Here is a 15,817-nt window from a genome sequence, read left to right as displayed (position 1 = left end):
AAGCTCACAACTTGTAGATCTTCTATTTTTGGCAAAGAGATTTGGTGTTGATGGAAAAGTGGTCCAAGTACAGAGCCAACTCATGTCCAGTGTAAGGATAATAAGTTTAGACCCTCCAGAAAAATGCGTTTATGCGATCGCAGAATTTACCGCATAATCAGCAAAATGGCGCATAATTATGCGGGGGTAACGTTTTTTCAAAAAGGCCGCATCGCATCGCATAATACGCGCATCGCATAATATGCGATGCGCATCGCATAATATGCGATGCGCATCGCATATTTCGCAACTTTTAACATATTTCGCATTTTTCGCATATTGCCGCATATTTCGCATATTGCCGCATATTTCGCAACTTCCTGCAATTTCACCGCATAAAATTGCAAAAAAAACCGCATATTTCATCGCAAAATCAAGGAATTTAGCCCGCATAATCAAGAGTTTTAGCCTGCATAATCAAGGATTTTTGCCCGCGTTTTTCTGGAGGGTCTAAATAAGGATAATTCCTTTAACAGGTCCGTTCATGAAAGTCCTTGCGGTCTTGTTTCCAATGAGGGCCTGTGAGCAATTAGGGGTTAAGAGTCTTGCTCAGGGACAAATTTCATCGACACATTTGCTGGCCTGGCCTGGAATCGTACCTGGGGCAACCAGGGCCTCTGGCTCCCTAGGGGGGCTCACTAACCACTCAGCTATGGCCGCCCCAATGTTTTTATCGTATTACATTTTTTTTTTTTTTCAAAACAATATTAAAAATAAATGAAAAAAATTATCGAAAAAACATGGCCCCCTCGCGTATTAGGAGGGCAGGGTGAGTCACCAGAACCAAGGACGGGTGTTTTTGATGAATCTAACATGTTAAAAATTGAGTTTTAAGTTATAATGGGTTTGTATAGGAAGGGGGCGTGTCTGATAAAATGAATATCAAATATCTAAATAATGAATCAAGCAACTTAAAAACGGTCTGGAGGTCTCACAAAAGCCTGAGTAGACGATAAAATGACCCAAAGTTTTTTTAAAGTGAAATATCCCTTAAGGGCGCGCTCCCACCAAGAGTTGGCTGGCCGCTGTTTGCAGAATCTGCCAATGCATTGTCAATGCAAATGCGTTGATTCACGCAAGAGCAGATTTTTCCGCTGGTCGCGCAGACCTTGCGTTCATCTGCTCTCCGCGACTAAGCATAAAACTGCTGGAGGCAGGCGCTGATTTACTCCCTCTGTCCAATCGGGTGAGTCGAAGGCGGACCGTCTCAAGACTCAGGAAGCAACATGGTGCTCAAGGCAGCAGGCAGTGGGTCCTGAAAGTGAGTGACAGGCGCGACACTCCCGTTTTTTAGAATCCGCTGGCTGCAAAAAACTGTGGCCGCGCACAACCTGCGTTTAACAGCGGCCAGCCAACTCTTGGTGGGAGCGCGCCCTTAAGGGGTTATTGAGGCTGTGTTTCCATGAAGAATTAGCTAGCCCTTTCACAATTTATCTAAAATCTTCTGCATCAAATGCAGAACATTTTGCAGTGATCAGCTGTTTGAAATATTGGAAATGATCCTTCCAATGTGGTCATATAACATTTATTAAAAACATGTATACTAATACTAGTTAAGTAATTATGTATTCTTGGAACCTTAAAATGTTTGACTTTCCTCACTTGAGATTTGTTCATAGTATTCAAAGTACCTTTGTAAAATCCTGCGCTTTCAACTATTTAAAAATAATATAATAACATAGAAGACACAATTTGGGGAGATTATTTAATAATCAACATCACCTCGTCAAAAACATTAAGAAGATTATACATATGTATATGACAGAGGACTTTAACATTAAAATCTGGGCCTTGTTCCACCAATGTGAAGACTAGGTTTGATTCCTCCAGTGCCTCCGGTTTGGCCGGGAGCTCCAAGGACACTATTGGCTGTGTGGGAAGCCAGCAGACACAGCAGTGGATGGTGGTGTGTGTGTCGGGACACTAGCGACTCCTACAAGTTGGTCTGTTCAGCAGTGAAAGGAACTGGGAGGGATAGCATGTTGCTGCGCATGCCTTACACCCTCCCAGTTAAACTCCTCACTGGCAGGTGAAAAGAAGAGGTTGGCGATTCCAATGTGTATCGGAGGAAACGCAAGATTGTCTACACCCTCCCCTGAACAAAAAGTAGCGGTTGGCAGTGACAGGGACTATTATACACATGGGAAAGAAATGGTTATCATGGCTTAACTGGGAGAACGTGAAAAAGATCAAAACAGTTGATCAAAAAAGAAAAAGGAACCTCTAGCCTCTGCACAACATGTCATTTGTGAAAGCGTGAACTGAAGAGAGATAGTAAGTCTACTTTACAAGTCTGACTTTGTCTTTCAGAACCTTAAACTTAGGATTTCCATTGATCTTCTTATTGAAAAGTGCCAGCAGATCCTCCTCTTTTTTGAAATTTCCTTCTCCACTGAATGAGTAGTAAGCTGCCAAAACCTGTGAAGACGAACACACAAAGTGCACAATTTGTTTTAGTAAGAGAGTGGCCCAATGCACTCCATAGTTTTTCCATAACAAATGTCTTTATTTATTTGTTTACCAGCGACAGTGCACATTAACCAAGGGTAACCAATGAAATACACTAAAAGCAACTAGTGACCAAAAGATGACATATAGACACTCATAAAAATCTTGTATGATAGGAACGTTTTTTCTTCTTTTTACAATTAACCACTTGAACCCTAGCATCCCTATTCTGGGGGGAGCATTCGTCAAAAATAGCAGATCTACAAGCTCAGTTGCGAGCTTGTAGATTGGCTATATTCACTATTCAGCAAGTCAAAGGTGAAGGCATGACCATTCGGTATGGACAGAGCACTTCACAGGACTTAAGACCACTGCGGAAGGTGGTGGTGAAGGTGGCTGCTGAACGCAGGTGCTTGGGCAGGGCAAAAAGGATTATGAAGGACAAACATCATCCTAGCAACAAACTACCGGTATTTGTGATGAAGCTAAATGGGAAACGCCTGAGAAACCAACAAGGGCTGGAGGCTGAACAAATGCTTTTTCCCAGCAGCTGTCAGAGAACTAAATGAGGACATGGACAAAGAAAATATCAATAAAATACGAAACGGCACTGACAATGACTCTCATTCTATGTATGCATGGACATATGCTGACTCCTTTACACATTCGATTGGGTTAATGACTATCATTTATGTATATGTGCTCAAATCTTTGCACATTCAACTGTGATATTGCTGCTATTAATTAGATATGCATATGCTCTTTACCTGGATAGTTAGATATGTATATGACCTGCATAATCCTGGAACTGCTGCATATTGTTAAGCTAATGTACCTGTCTAAGACAAGATATTATATTTGCTTCTCAATGTACTGTATATATATATATATATTATTTTATTATTTATTCTCCGACTTAAAACATATTTTTGCACAACAAGTCCCAACAAGTGTGACACATGGGACACACATTCAGTAGCTCAACCAGAAAGCCTTACCTTCTTCCTGACTTTCTTCACTGAGAGTCCTTCATCGGGTGCTTGCCTCAGGACGGCCTTGATTGTCCCCTTCCAGTTGAATTTGCCTGCATGTCAGACATAAATGTACAGCTAAGATAAGATGACAAAAGCTGCAGGTCATCTCCTATTGACACCCGGCTAAAGAGACAACACTGCCCCCTTGTGGTTTTACAGTTCACCTAAACCAGTGGTCCAAGGATGCCCAGGGGTCATTGAGGGGGTTCCAAATGGACACTTACAGGTCTGTGACTCTAGTCTTGATAGTCTGAGTGTACCAATGGAACCAAATGGATCCGACCAAATAGATTTGGTTCCATTTTTACGCTCTAAAGAGTTATGGGGATCCTTTAAAAGGTTTGAGAAGCACTGACCGAAACCCATCTGATTACATTACGGTCATTTAGCAGACGCTTTTATACAAAGCGACTTACAACTAGAAAAAGTGCTCCACAGAGCACAGGTGTCAGGTGCCAGGTTAGGTAGGTTATTGTGGCCTCCTGGTGGCGCTATAATAGGCCAATGTGAAAAGGGTGCCATTTTTTCTTGGGCCTTTCACGGCAATCGGACCTTGCATTCATGATTTGAGGCATTTTGTTCCAAAAATGTGTGTTGCTAAATTATACCTGCTGGTGGCGCTATAACAGGCCAATGTGAAAAGGGTGCCATTTTTTCCTAGGCCTAGTGGGAATGTGCGTGCAAAATTTCAAGGAAATCGCATGCTGTGTTCATGATTTGAGGCATTTTGTTTAAAAAAAACCAATCCTGCAAACTTTGGAAGGCAATCTTAACCAATTAGGATGGAATATGGAAAATCGGACAGATCCGTGTTGATCACATGACTATAGAGATACTGTGTACCGATTTGCTTGATGTTTGGATCAAATCTGAAGGAGTACTGTCAAAAAATATGTTTTGCACAAATCGGCCTCCTGGTGGCGCTATAACAGGCCCATGTGAAACATTTGGGGCAGAGGTTCTGAATTGGCATCCAGGGAGTGTGTGTGCAAAGCTTCGCTGCGATCAAGCCAACGGTGCGGGAGATTAGCTGTTCACAGACGGACACACGGACGGACACACACACACACGGACGGACAGGGGGTAAAACATACTCTCTCGCCATGCCTTCGGCCTGGCGGAGACAATAAGTGCATTCAACATAGGTAGGGAACAAAACTACTAATCACCAGAAGTATTTAGTGCATTCTCTTGTAGAACAAGCAACTAAGAGTATACCTAGAGCTAAAGTAAAAGTGCAATATATCAGCTACCTAGTTTCATAAACAAATGAGACAAAATAGGGAAATCAAATGAGCAAGAGCTAAAACAAATAAGTGTATCGAATAAAAAAGATCCAATAAAACAAGAGTTCGTACAACTAGTTAACAACATCTGATGAAATATGGTGTGTGTTTTGTGAAGACTGTACCTTTAGAGGCCGTTTGTTCCTCTGCAACCTCAGCTTCCTCCTCAGACCTCTGGTCAACTGGAAGAAACAGGAATGAAGATTTTCAGTCAAAGAAAAACAAAGTGGAGTAGGGAAACCAGTAAAGAAGTGACTGAATTCATTCATTTGTCTACACTAAGTATGGACAAACCTTGCTCCACCTCCTTGCTCTTCTTCCTCTTCTTTACAGAAGTCTCCTCTTCAGCGTTGTGTCCGTTCAGCTCTTCGTCCTCCTCACAGCTCCTCTTCCTCTTGCTTTTTTTTGCACATGCCTGCTCTTCTTCCTCCTCCTCCTCCGCTGTACCGTTTTCAGCCCTGTTCTTATTCTTCTTGCCGCTCTTCATCTGACGCGCCTCCTTGCGTTCCCGCTTGTTCAGTTTCTTCTTGGCAGCCGCCTCCTCTGATGTGCCGTTCTGCTGCTGACTTCCATTGGTCTGGGCCTGGGCTTCAGCTGCAGCGGGTGCCTGTGTTGTTTCACATGGCTTGGGGGCCTCTGGAGCCTAATGATAATGCATGAGCAGTGAAGTATAAACATGATCAAGAAGGGCTGGGTAATTTAACTGAAAATATATCTAAACCAATATTTAGAACCAATAAACAGACGTAATCTTGCTCAAGTAGGTTCACTATATATGTTCTTATATACACATTTTTTAAAAGCATAAAGTTATTAAATATGTCACAAATGTCTATGTACATTTAGGGTATTTGTCTGTTTGTTTACAAGGCCTAAAAGCCAACAGAAAATAAATGTATATTTTTGTATTCATATGTTCAATACTTAAAACACAATCAAATCGTTACATCGCATTTATTCGTATGACAATTAATCATCAAGTGAAATGTCATGGTTGTGACGGCCCTTAACAGTAAACACTGAACACTGATAAAGAGATGGGGTAGCTTACATTGCTGATTGCTGCTGAGAAGATATCCCATACTTGGTCGTGTAGTTTCCGATCCATTATCTTCAGACTGTTCTTCATCCAGTTCTGGAGAAGAGTTGTGTAAAAATGGGAGTGAAAATTGATCATTACACCAAGACTGTAGGCACTGCTCTCCGCAGAAGAACAATCTCTTAACAAATCACAAATGAAGTAAATACCAACCTGAAACTTCAGCTTCTTTCGTGGGACGTTATCATATGAGCCGACCTGGTTCAGGATATCTTTCAGCTTAGCACTGATGCCCGGTTTGTTCGTGGCACTCTGGATCCTCTGTCAAGGAAGAGTCAGTTAGTGAGACGCACATTTCTGAGATAGGCATGGATACAATTATAAGCATTTTAACTGTTAATGTTGCCTAATCTACATTTTGGCTATCAGGTCAAAATACTTCCATATTTTGTTCATCTTTTCATATCGCCATGAACTTCAATGTTTATCAAATCAGTCAAAAAAGTGGTTCTTTCCACCAATGTTGCTATAATTTATATAGTTTATACAGAGAAATAATGCACATAGTTGTGGAGGGAAAAGGTTTTATGCACAGTAGATCCTCAGTGTTAATTTAACTCCGTCGATCGATTTGGCTCCATTTGTACACTCACTTTAGCCTAACATTAGAGGATTTCACTGTGTTTTCAGAGCAGATAAAGAACTCTCTCTTTCACACACACACACACACAGTTTTCTCTACCTCGATCCATTGCTGCTGCTTCACTTCTCCTTTGTTAGCCTTGGCCGCATAGCCTTTACCTCCATACTTCTGATCTTCACTGATACACTTGACATGATTCCTGTAGTCCTCTCCACTATTTTGTAAAAAACAAAGGTTCAGATACAAATAAAGCAGTTGGAATGCAAGCACAGCAAACATTTTCATGTCCAAGGAGCCCCCCAATATATTTGGCCGTGGAACCTCATCGGAAATTATTTTGGGAAAATAACAGATCTACAAGCTCACTTTTGAACCACTGGAGTATATAGGACGACTAGCTCTGGTCCATAGCGTTAGAAGGATTTTCTGCTTAACGCTATGTTACTTTTTGCCCCCACACCCGCAGGCTGTGCAGCCTCTCGTCTGTAGTAAACAAAAAAAATACACTTTCGCTACTCATCAAAACAAAGACAGTTTTACAATGTTGAAAGCCTACTTTCCTTAGTGGGGACACTCCACCTCACGTCTAAAATAAACTTTTTGGACAGAAAAGAACATATTTCACTGGAAGGGAAAACAATTGTTTATTCCACTGCGCCCCCTACAGATCTGGTCAATGGAAGTTTTCTATTGACCAGATTTTTCCTTCCGGTGAAATATTTTCTTTTCTGGCCAAAAAGTGTATTTTAGACGGGAGGTGGGGGGCTCAGAGTGTCGCCACTAAGGAAAGTAGGCTTTCAACATCTTAAAACCGTCTTTGTTTTGGTGAGTAGCGAAAGTGTATTTTTTACTAAAGACGAGAGGCTCGAAAGTAACATAGCGTTAAGGAGAACTCCTTCTAACGCTATGGACCAGGGCTATAGGACGAGTTAAGGCCAAAGCTACATGTGCAAACAAACGTGGCAGAATAATAACACAGTAACATACCAGAAGTCTTTCCCGCAGTCTATGCAGGACAGGACCTGGCAACCCCGACACATGTTCACATGCTTCTCCACCTGGGCTTTCTTCAGGGACTCTCCACACGCGTTACACGTGAAGAACACCATGTTGGAACCGATTCAATACTACCTACACTAGTTATATTAGACAATAATACCGTTTAATAAACAATAATACTGTCTTCAGAACAAAATGGGTCTCATAAGACAACAGACAATGGTAAAATAGCTGAGTTTACAGACATATCCGCCCAGAGTCCATGTGTTCAACACAGCCGACCGACCTTATCAGTTAGCAGTTGATTTGCGGTGTCAAACTGACTAGAAAATCCCAATTAGTTAATGGACGCGGTGTTTTAATTAAAACCCAACCCGATGGTTGTGTTGATAAATGAGTCTAAAGTAACACATAGAACACTCACTGCCTCCATGCGCAACTTTTCAAAACACACACGACTATGCTACTCTCGAATCGGTAGCTGCGTGACGTGTTTTCCGTTCCGTGCGGAAACAACTAGTGTTGCCAGATATTGCGAGAGAAATAAGCAACTGGGTCTGTGAAAACAATCCGTGTATGCAGCGTTCAGCCCAAAATAAGTGACTAGTCTAGGCCACATGAGCGTCGGATATTTGAAAATAGCAGATCTACAAGCTCCCAGTAGATCTTGTAGATCTGCTATTTTTTAAAAAAAGTATTGAAAACATTTTTGAAACATTGTATAACTTATCTGGTAACAGGGGTCACTAAATACTTTTAGATGGGGGGAGGGGCGTCCGTGGACAAATACATTAATTTGGGGGTCCTTGACAACACATCACAGCTGCGGAATAAAAAAAATATATATATTTAGTCAACGAAAACTAGATTAAAAGTAAAACATTTCAGATGACTAAAGCTAAATGGAATTTTATTCAAAAGACTATGACTGAAACTAGGACCCCCAAAGGAAGCAACGCCCAAAATAAGAAACAAGCCCAAAAAACGCAACCCGCAACAACTACCAATATTTTACAAGCAACTTTACAGAAAAATAAGTTCAAAGTCGCTTATAATAAGCGGACATGGCAACCCTAGCTGTGTGTTTTCCATTCCGTGTGGAAACAACACCACGTCTAAACGTTAGTTCCGACCACAATGGTTTTCCATTATATATTATTAGGCTAAATTACGATTATTAAATTATGTACATTTTTGTATTCATTTGTAGTTTGCTACAAAGCCAACTTTTGTATTATTATTATTATTATACTTTTTTTCTTTTTTTTTTACAGCAGCCACTCCTGTATCTTATGTCAGTTTAATACTTTTGGTGTTCCATGTTTTGGTCGCTGCACCAGGAAGTGAGGTCATTGATTCGAAAAGCCGATCATCCGAATAAAAGGTAAGATATTTATCGCTTAAGAGTTTTTTCTCTACCTTGATACATGTGTATATGTTTTAATCGATCATCGCTATACATAACTTTTATTGCGTGGCTGTTGGTTGAAAATGTCTGTGCATAGCTCGATGTAAACAATGCCTTTCTGCTACATTAGAGCTAGAGTAGCTTTTTGCTGCACACTTTTTGGTCATGGTTTGTCTCATTAGATGCAGAACGTGGATTATGTGAGGTTGTCACAAGTTTCTGTGATCATGACTGACTGCCCGGTGTTCATTGTTTATTTGGATCCCCTAGCTACTACCTTAGCAGCAGCTACTGGGGGCCACACAGAAATAAATTGCATTACATACATACAGTAACATAACATGAATACATTTTACATGACGGTTTAAGAAAACAGTTAAAAACTTAAAATACAACCAACATGTAAAAAAAATATCTATCTCGATTATATGGTGTAGTAAATCATTGCATATTAATGCAGAATTACGACACCTTAATGATATCTCAACAACCATAGTTACAATTTCAGGTCCACAAATATACAAATACAGATACTCAGTCTGCACAGACCAAGAAACATTAAACAGTGTGCAGTATGTGTAATCAAAAGCAGATTCCATGAGATATTTCTTCAATTTATTTTTTAAATCAATCAGATTGACTTGTTGCCTGTACCTATGAGTTGTGATGGAAGACTATGCAGCTCTTTCATTGCTCTATACATTACTGTGTGTGTTTATTTGCTATTTCTGACATGTGTATGGATTAATATTCAATCCCTGCATCATCATGTCTCAGGTCCTTGTAGTTGCTGCTTGGCGGCTGCAGTAATGTGATGTGAGAGACCATGGAGGCGTTGTCCAGCCACAGCTCCTACCTCCTGCAGCAGCTGCAGGAGCAGAGGATCCAGGGGCTGCTGTGTGACTGCATGCTGGTGGTCAAAGGGGTCTGCTTCAAAGCCCACAAGAACGTCCTGGCTGCTTTCAGCAGCTATTTCAGGTGCGTACAGTACGGCCTCGTTGTGACACACATGGCCACGACTTTACATCAGTGGTTCTCAAACGTTTTCTTTTGTGTACAAATTGAACCGAATGGACCTGTGGACCCTTACGGGTCTATTCGGCTCCATTTGTACACTCTCAGAGTTACAGACCTCCTATGCTGCGTTCACACTGGCAGACACAAAACATACAACACGCTCGTTGACTTCAGGCATGAGCGAGAAAAATATAAAAGAAAATATAATGCCTGGGGTTATAAAGAACAGGGAACTGGCCGACGGAAATAATTAGTTCATCCCCATTACATCTAAGCAGGAATTGTGTGAATAGAGGCGAGTGGAAATGCTCTAACAACACTTGGTAGTTTTGTAGCTGCAGTTGAAGTCAGCTCAACTTGGATTGTAGCTTTGTAGATTTTGTAGCAGGTACAAACTTCATGTCGCTGGCTTCCATTGAAAATGAAATGGTAGACTGTAGCTTTTTATTAGCCAGTATGAACAGAGCATAAGGGTCCATTTAGAACCCCCTCAAGGAGCCCTAAGGGTCCTTGGACCTCACTTTGAAAACCACTGCTTTACATTTTCCCACAAATCAAATATGTATAATAAAACATAACGTAACAGCGTGTGTTTTGCTTTGTAGGTCCTTGTTCCAGAATTCTCCAAGTCAGAAGAACGAAGTGTTCAACTTGGTAATTCAGGATGTCGGCGGCATCGGCCAAGTACTGGATTACATGTACACATCCCATCTGGACATCAACCAAGATAATGTACAAGCACTCCTAGACATCGCGCAGTGCTTACAAGTCCCCAACATCCAGAACATGTGCAATGCGTTTCTCAAACCCTGTCCGCCGGCGGCGGAGACGCCGTCTTTCTCTCTGCCGGGCGCCCTGACCTCAGAGCACGATTGCCTCCTGGACAGCAGCAGTCTTCCTCACGACATGGACCTCCACTGCCCTTCATCTGAAGCCCAGAGGCCGAGCTTCAACGCCGACCTGGACCACGCCAAGAAGCTGTCCGCCTCGGTGGCCCACAGTGGCGCAAACTGCGAGATCGCCGACAAGCAGCTCGCCCACAGCTACAAGCTGCGGAACTTCTACAGCAAGCAGTACTTCAAACAGAGCGCGGTGGAAACCAGCAACGCCGCCTCGAATCAAGGCCCGAGTCCTTTGGTCATGATGGACGAGCAACAGTATCAGGCACACAACAACCACCCTACTGTTTGTATAGGAAGCGCCGGTCAGCCAAACCCTCCCTGTACCTCCACGCCAGTTGAAAAGACCTCCGGCCCCTCGTTACCGCCGGAGGAAACTTTAACCGCTCCTAATGCCGACCCGACAGACTCACTCAATAAGCCCATGCGCCCAAAGAAGACGGTGTATTTGAAAAAGTACAACTACCTACGGTCCCAGAAGACCTTGGAGGAGATGTGTGCCGAGCCACTCAGCATGCCAGTCGTCACTGGTCCCAAAGAGAGCCCCCAAGAACAGTCCCCAGTGCAAAACGAACCTCCAGAAGCTCCCACCGACTGCCTCGTGGAGAGCAGAGACGAGGTTCCTGAAACGGCACCTGATGCCCAATCACCCACATATGCAACTGTTCCCAGCCCCCCGCCTGTGGGTCAAGAGGACGAAGACCCCAAGGTAGTGTCCGGCCCACCACTGCAGACGGGGCACAAGCAGTATTGCTGTGAAGTGTGCGGAAAGATCTTCAAACACCCAAGCAACCTAATGCTGCACAAGCGCATGCATACCGGTATTTCACTTTTCAACTTTTCATCATGAGCATCCGTGACATATAAAGTCTAAAGTATACATTCAATGTTTTCATATGAATATATGTTTTCTTTTAATAGAGAGAATTCTGCACTCCTTTTTTGTTATAGGTGAGAAGCCGTTTCAATGTAATGTGTGCGGGAAAAACTTTTCACAGGTACGGTCTAGTGCTCAAGTTGTAATGCCCAATTTATACTTGATGGCACAGCGTGTTGAGCATCCGCAAATAAATGAACTACAAGCTCACAACGCGTCGCGCGTCGTTGTGAGCTTGTAGATCTGCTATTTTCATGCTGTGTTGCACACAGAGTATAAATCAGGCATCAGTAGTTAAAAGAGTATGTTCATATGTTGTTGAGATTCTACTGATGAGTTGTGTTGTGGCTCTCTTGTTTCGACAGGCAGGTAATTTACAGACACATTTGCGGCGACACTCTGGAGAGAAACCATACATCTGTGAGCTATGTGGGAAAAGGTAAACTGTTTTGCTTGTAATATAAGTCTCTCTAATTTCTCTAATAAGTTCTCTAATTTGTTGTTACCTTCTCTACTCAAATATCTTTGATCTCCAGCTTTGCGGCAGCAGGGGACGTTCAGCGCCACATCGTGGTCCACACGGGAGAGAAGCCACACCTGTGCGACATATGTGGAAGAGGTAGGTAACTGCTCCAAACACTGGCACACGCCAGTCGTAACTGTTGCTGACCACAGGAGATATACAAATGTTTAAAGGAGAGGAGGTTGCACAGCTCATAGCCACGATGCAAAACGTGTTATTTTGAAAAGAAACCAACGTTTCGACAAGGTCTTCTTCACGCAACTGCTCCAAACACACACAACAGCTGTAATTGTGGGTCAGATTATTCCATGTTTTGTCCACTGATTGTATCATCAGTCGGGGATAAACTGATATACTATATCAGAAGACAAGAATCGTATCAGTTCTGTAGTTGTAGGGCAGATTTTTGGAAGCCGATTGTGTATAGATGATGTGGAAGCACTGCTTGGGTGTCCTTAAGTGTTGCAACTTAAAACTAATAATAATACTTGATCTCAAGACACATGTGTTTGAAACGTGTAACCACTTGGTTACGGACGGAAGAAAATCATCATAATAAGCCTTTTCCCACAAATTAGTCCTATTTTTGAGACACATCTAGTCCTGTGTTGTTCCGCTCTGAATGCTTGTGATGTCCCTCAGGTTTCAGCAATTTCAGCAATCTGAAGGAGCACAAGAAGACTCACACCGCCGACCAGACGTGCACCTGTGACCAGTGTGGAAAGTCCTTCAACATGGAGAAGAAGTTACTGAAGCACAAGGCTCGTCATGCTGGGGAAAAAACACACCGCTGTGACACCTGTGGTAAGGAGGGAGCACTCTTGGCTGGAAAGGCTGTCCAGATTCTGATTCTGAGTGATATGAATCCACTAGTCCACTCATGCAACACTGGTTAATGCTAAACAGATCCTTTAAAGCAGTGGTTCTCAACCTTTTCTGGATCAGTTGAAAATCTCAAACGCATTCGTGGCCCACCCATCTGACCACTTAACACGGCAGCCGGCTTGGATCAATGGAACTAAAGTAGTATACTTTATGTTTCTATTTATCGGTATCGCAATGAAAACATACCACCAGGGGCCCCGGCCCACAGGTTGAGAACCAGTGCTTTATAGTAAGGCTACACGATTATGGCTAAAATGATAATTGCAGTTATTATTTTGTTCAAAATTAGTTATAGTTTTTTTATGGTGGAAAATTGTGTTAGTATTTGTTGCTCATTGTACTTGTCGGTACCATATAGTCAATGGTAACGTAATGATCTCTGTGTGTTTTCACTAGGGAAGTGCTTCATTGACTCGGGGGACCTGCGGCGCCACGTGCGTTCGCACACCGGCGAGAGACCCTACCTCTGCAACACCTGTGGGAAGAGCTTCACCCGTTGCGCCCTGCTGAGGCGGCACAGCAGCACCAACTGCAGGGGTGCCCCAGAGGCCAGCCCTGAGCAGTCCAGCAGCTCAGACGGGACGGCCTCTCTCCCCAAGCCCGTCAGCCACGGCAGGCCTCCTGCTGCCTCCGGCGAGCAGTCTTTCCCCGCCATGTTGCCTCACCCGGGACTGGAGAAGCCCCCCTCGTCTCCCCCTCTAGCACAGCCGAAGCACGAAGACACTCCACCTCCCGGTACGCACCTCGGCCCGGCGTCTACCTCCAGCTCCCTCCCAGAGCTACGCTCCCTGGTGCCCCAGCATCTCCTGTCCGCCGTCCACCAGGAGAAGTGTCCGAACCCCGCCGCCTCGGAGCCCCTGAAGCCGGCCAAGCCCCACCTACCTCAGGAGGCGGTGTATGGTCACTACGTGGAGAGCGGGGCGGTGGAGATGGCGAGGCCCTACCTCCTTCCGGCAGACGGCCACTGCGTGTCCGTCACGGCGTCCAGTAGGGCCAGCAGTGGCTCCTACAGGGCCAGCGATGGCCAGTTCATCTCCAGTGTGACGCTATGGGGCCTGGCCATGAAAACTCTGCAGAATGAGAATGACATGGAGCAGTGAGGCTACATTATGTTCACATGAGCACAACGTGGCCTGTTGCCAGTGGTGGAAAAAGTACTCAAATTCTTCACTTAAGTAAAAGTACCAATACTGCAATGTAAAAATACTCTGTTACAAGTGAAAGTCCAGAATTCAAGATTTACTTGAGTAAAAGTACAAAAGTATTGGCATCAAAATGAACTTAAAGTACAAAAAGTACAAGTACTAGAATATTTGAAAATAGCAGATCTACAGTACAAGCTCACAACGCATCTCGATGCGACACGTTGTGAGCTTGTAGATCGGCTATTTTCAAATAGCCTATGTATAAAATAGGGCTAAAGTGGTTATTGTATGTTTTATAATAATAATAAATAATAATTTATATCTGAGAAGTAACTAGTAACTAAAGTTTTCAAATAATTGTAGTGGAGTAAAAGTACAATATTTGCCTCTGAGAGTGTAGTGGAGTAGAAGTAAAAGTACTGAAAATTTGAAATACTCCAGTAAAGTACAATTACCTCAAAATTGTACTTAAGTACAGTACTTAAGTAAATGTACTTAGTTACTTTCCACCACTGCCTGTTGCGGCTACTTGCACTTTTTCACTAGTATTTCTAGACTACAACCATGGACGGATTAAAGACCAGGTCAGTACCCAGGGGCCCTTGACTACCAAGGCAGCCCTAGGCTTACCAATAATTTACTCAAATGTATATAGGTTAACACTCAAACACACGGACCCCTCATTCCACACAGTACAAGGCCCATTCTATAGGGCCGTAACGCCCCCCCCCCCCCCCCCCCGACCCTCCTAAAGGGCCATTTTAGATAGTAATTCCTGTACGATAAAATGGGCTGAAAAGGTGCTTTCATGAACCAAAAATGACTGTTTGTGTGCTCATCTGATTGCCCATTCTGGGTAGCATGGGAGGCCCTGAAAAATATCTGGCCCAGGGGCCCCCGCAAGTCTTAATCCGTCCCTAAATACAACCGATGCCAGATTTATGGGTCCGATCTCGATTTTGTAGAGTTCTAGACCACTGATTACCGATTTCTAATCAATTTCAAAAACATAGATTTTTTTAAAAAGTGAAAGGCAGGTTGAAAGTGGTTAAAAATCGGGACACATCGGCAGAATAATTGCAGATATTGATGTTGTTTAAAAAAAAAGTGAAACAATTGCAGATATATCGGCCAAACCGCTTTATAGGTCTCTCTAAATATTTTCTTGGAATGTATAATAACAACAGTGTGAAGTATACATTATTACAATTATTTATTTGATCCAAAGCTGCCATCACTCACTATCAAGGCCAGCCGAGCAGCAAACATTTTCCAGGTTGGCCGCAGCACACCACCGGTGGCAAAAATCGGCTCAGTATAATAGTTCTCCCATTCGTGTATTATTGCTTAACCACTTAAACTCCAGCATCCGTATTCTAGGGGGAAATTTTTCTGAAATTAGCAGATCGACAAGCTCACGACGCAAGCTTCTCCATCTGCTATTTTCAGCGACGATATTTAATGTAGAGCTAAAACAGAAAAGTCACTTGTATGTATAGAGATCAGTGTTTGGTGGTCTAGGGTGAATGTCAACTAAGAACAATCTTGTCTAAGGACAACTAATACATGTATGCA

General features: G+C 43.1%; 2 protein-coding genes across 3 annotated transcripts; one reads left to right on the top strand and one right to left on the bottom strand.

Moving 5' to 3' along the window:
* Nucleotides 1-1,736: 1,736 nt before the first annotated feature.
* On the bottom strand, nt 1,737-7,977 carry lyar (Ly1 antibody reactive homolog (mouse)). Its single transcript, XM_080424597.1, has 8 exons — nt 7,477-7,977; nt 6,589-6,703; nt 6,060-6,167; nt 5,859-5,942; nt 5,102-5,450; nt 4,933-4,989; nt 3,486-3,571; nt 1,737-2,457 (listed from the first exon to the last, which is right to left on the bottom strand). The coding sequence occupies exons 1-8, from the start codon at nt 7,596-7,598 to the stop codon at nt 2,320-2,322; spliced, it is 1,059 nt and encodes a 352-aa protein (XP_080280723.1). The 5' UTR covers nt 7,599-7,977; the 3' UTR covers nt 1,737-2,319.
* An 848-nt stretch (nt 7,978-8,825) lies between these two features.
* Nucleotides 8,826-14,763, top strand: zbtb49 (zinc finger and BTB domain containing 49). 2 transcript variants are annotated; one of them, XM_080424080.1, is made up of 8 exons: nt 8,826-8,872; nt 9,684-9,874; nt 10,519-11,633; nt 11,764-11,810; nt 12,055-12,128; nt 12,226-12,308; nt 12,855-13,016; nt 13,494-14,763. In XM_080424080.1, exons 2-8 carry the CDS (start codon nt 9,723-9,725, stop codon nt 14,195-14,197), a joined length of 2,337 nt encoding a protein of 778 aa, XP_080280206.1. In that variant the 5' UTR covers nt 8,826-8,872; nt 9,684-9,722; the 3' UTR covers nt 14,198-14,763. The 2 variants fall into 2 exon arrangements, with proteins under 2 accessions (XP_080280206.1, XP_080280207.1); XM_080424081.1 differs by having other exon boundaries at nt 8,841-8,872; nt 9,674-9,874.
* The last annotated feature ends 1,054 nt before the right edge of the window (nt 14,764-15,817 follow it).

The sequence above is a fragment of the Gymnoscopelus braueri genome (assembly GCF_963280865.1).
Source record: "Gymnoscopelus braueri genome assembly, chromosome: 3".
Lineage (NCBI taxonomy): Eukaryota > Metazoa > Chordata > Actinopteri > Myctophiformes > Myctophidae > Gymnoscopelus > Gymnoscopelus braueri.
This window is presented reverse-complemented; position numbering and strand designations above follow the sequence as displayed.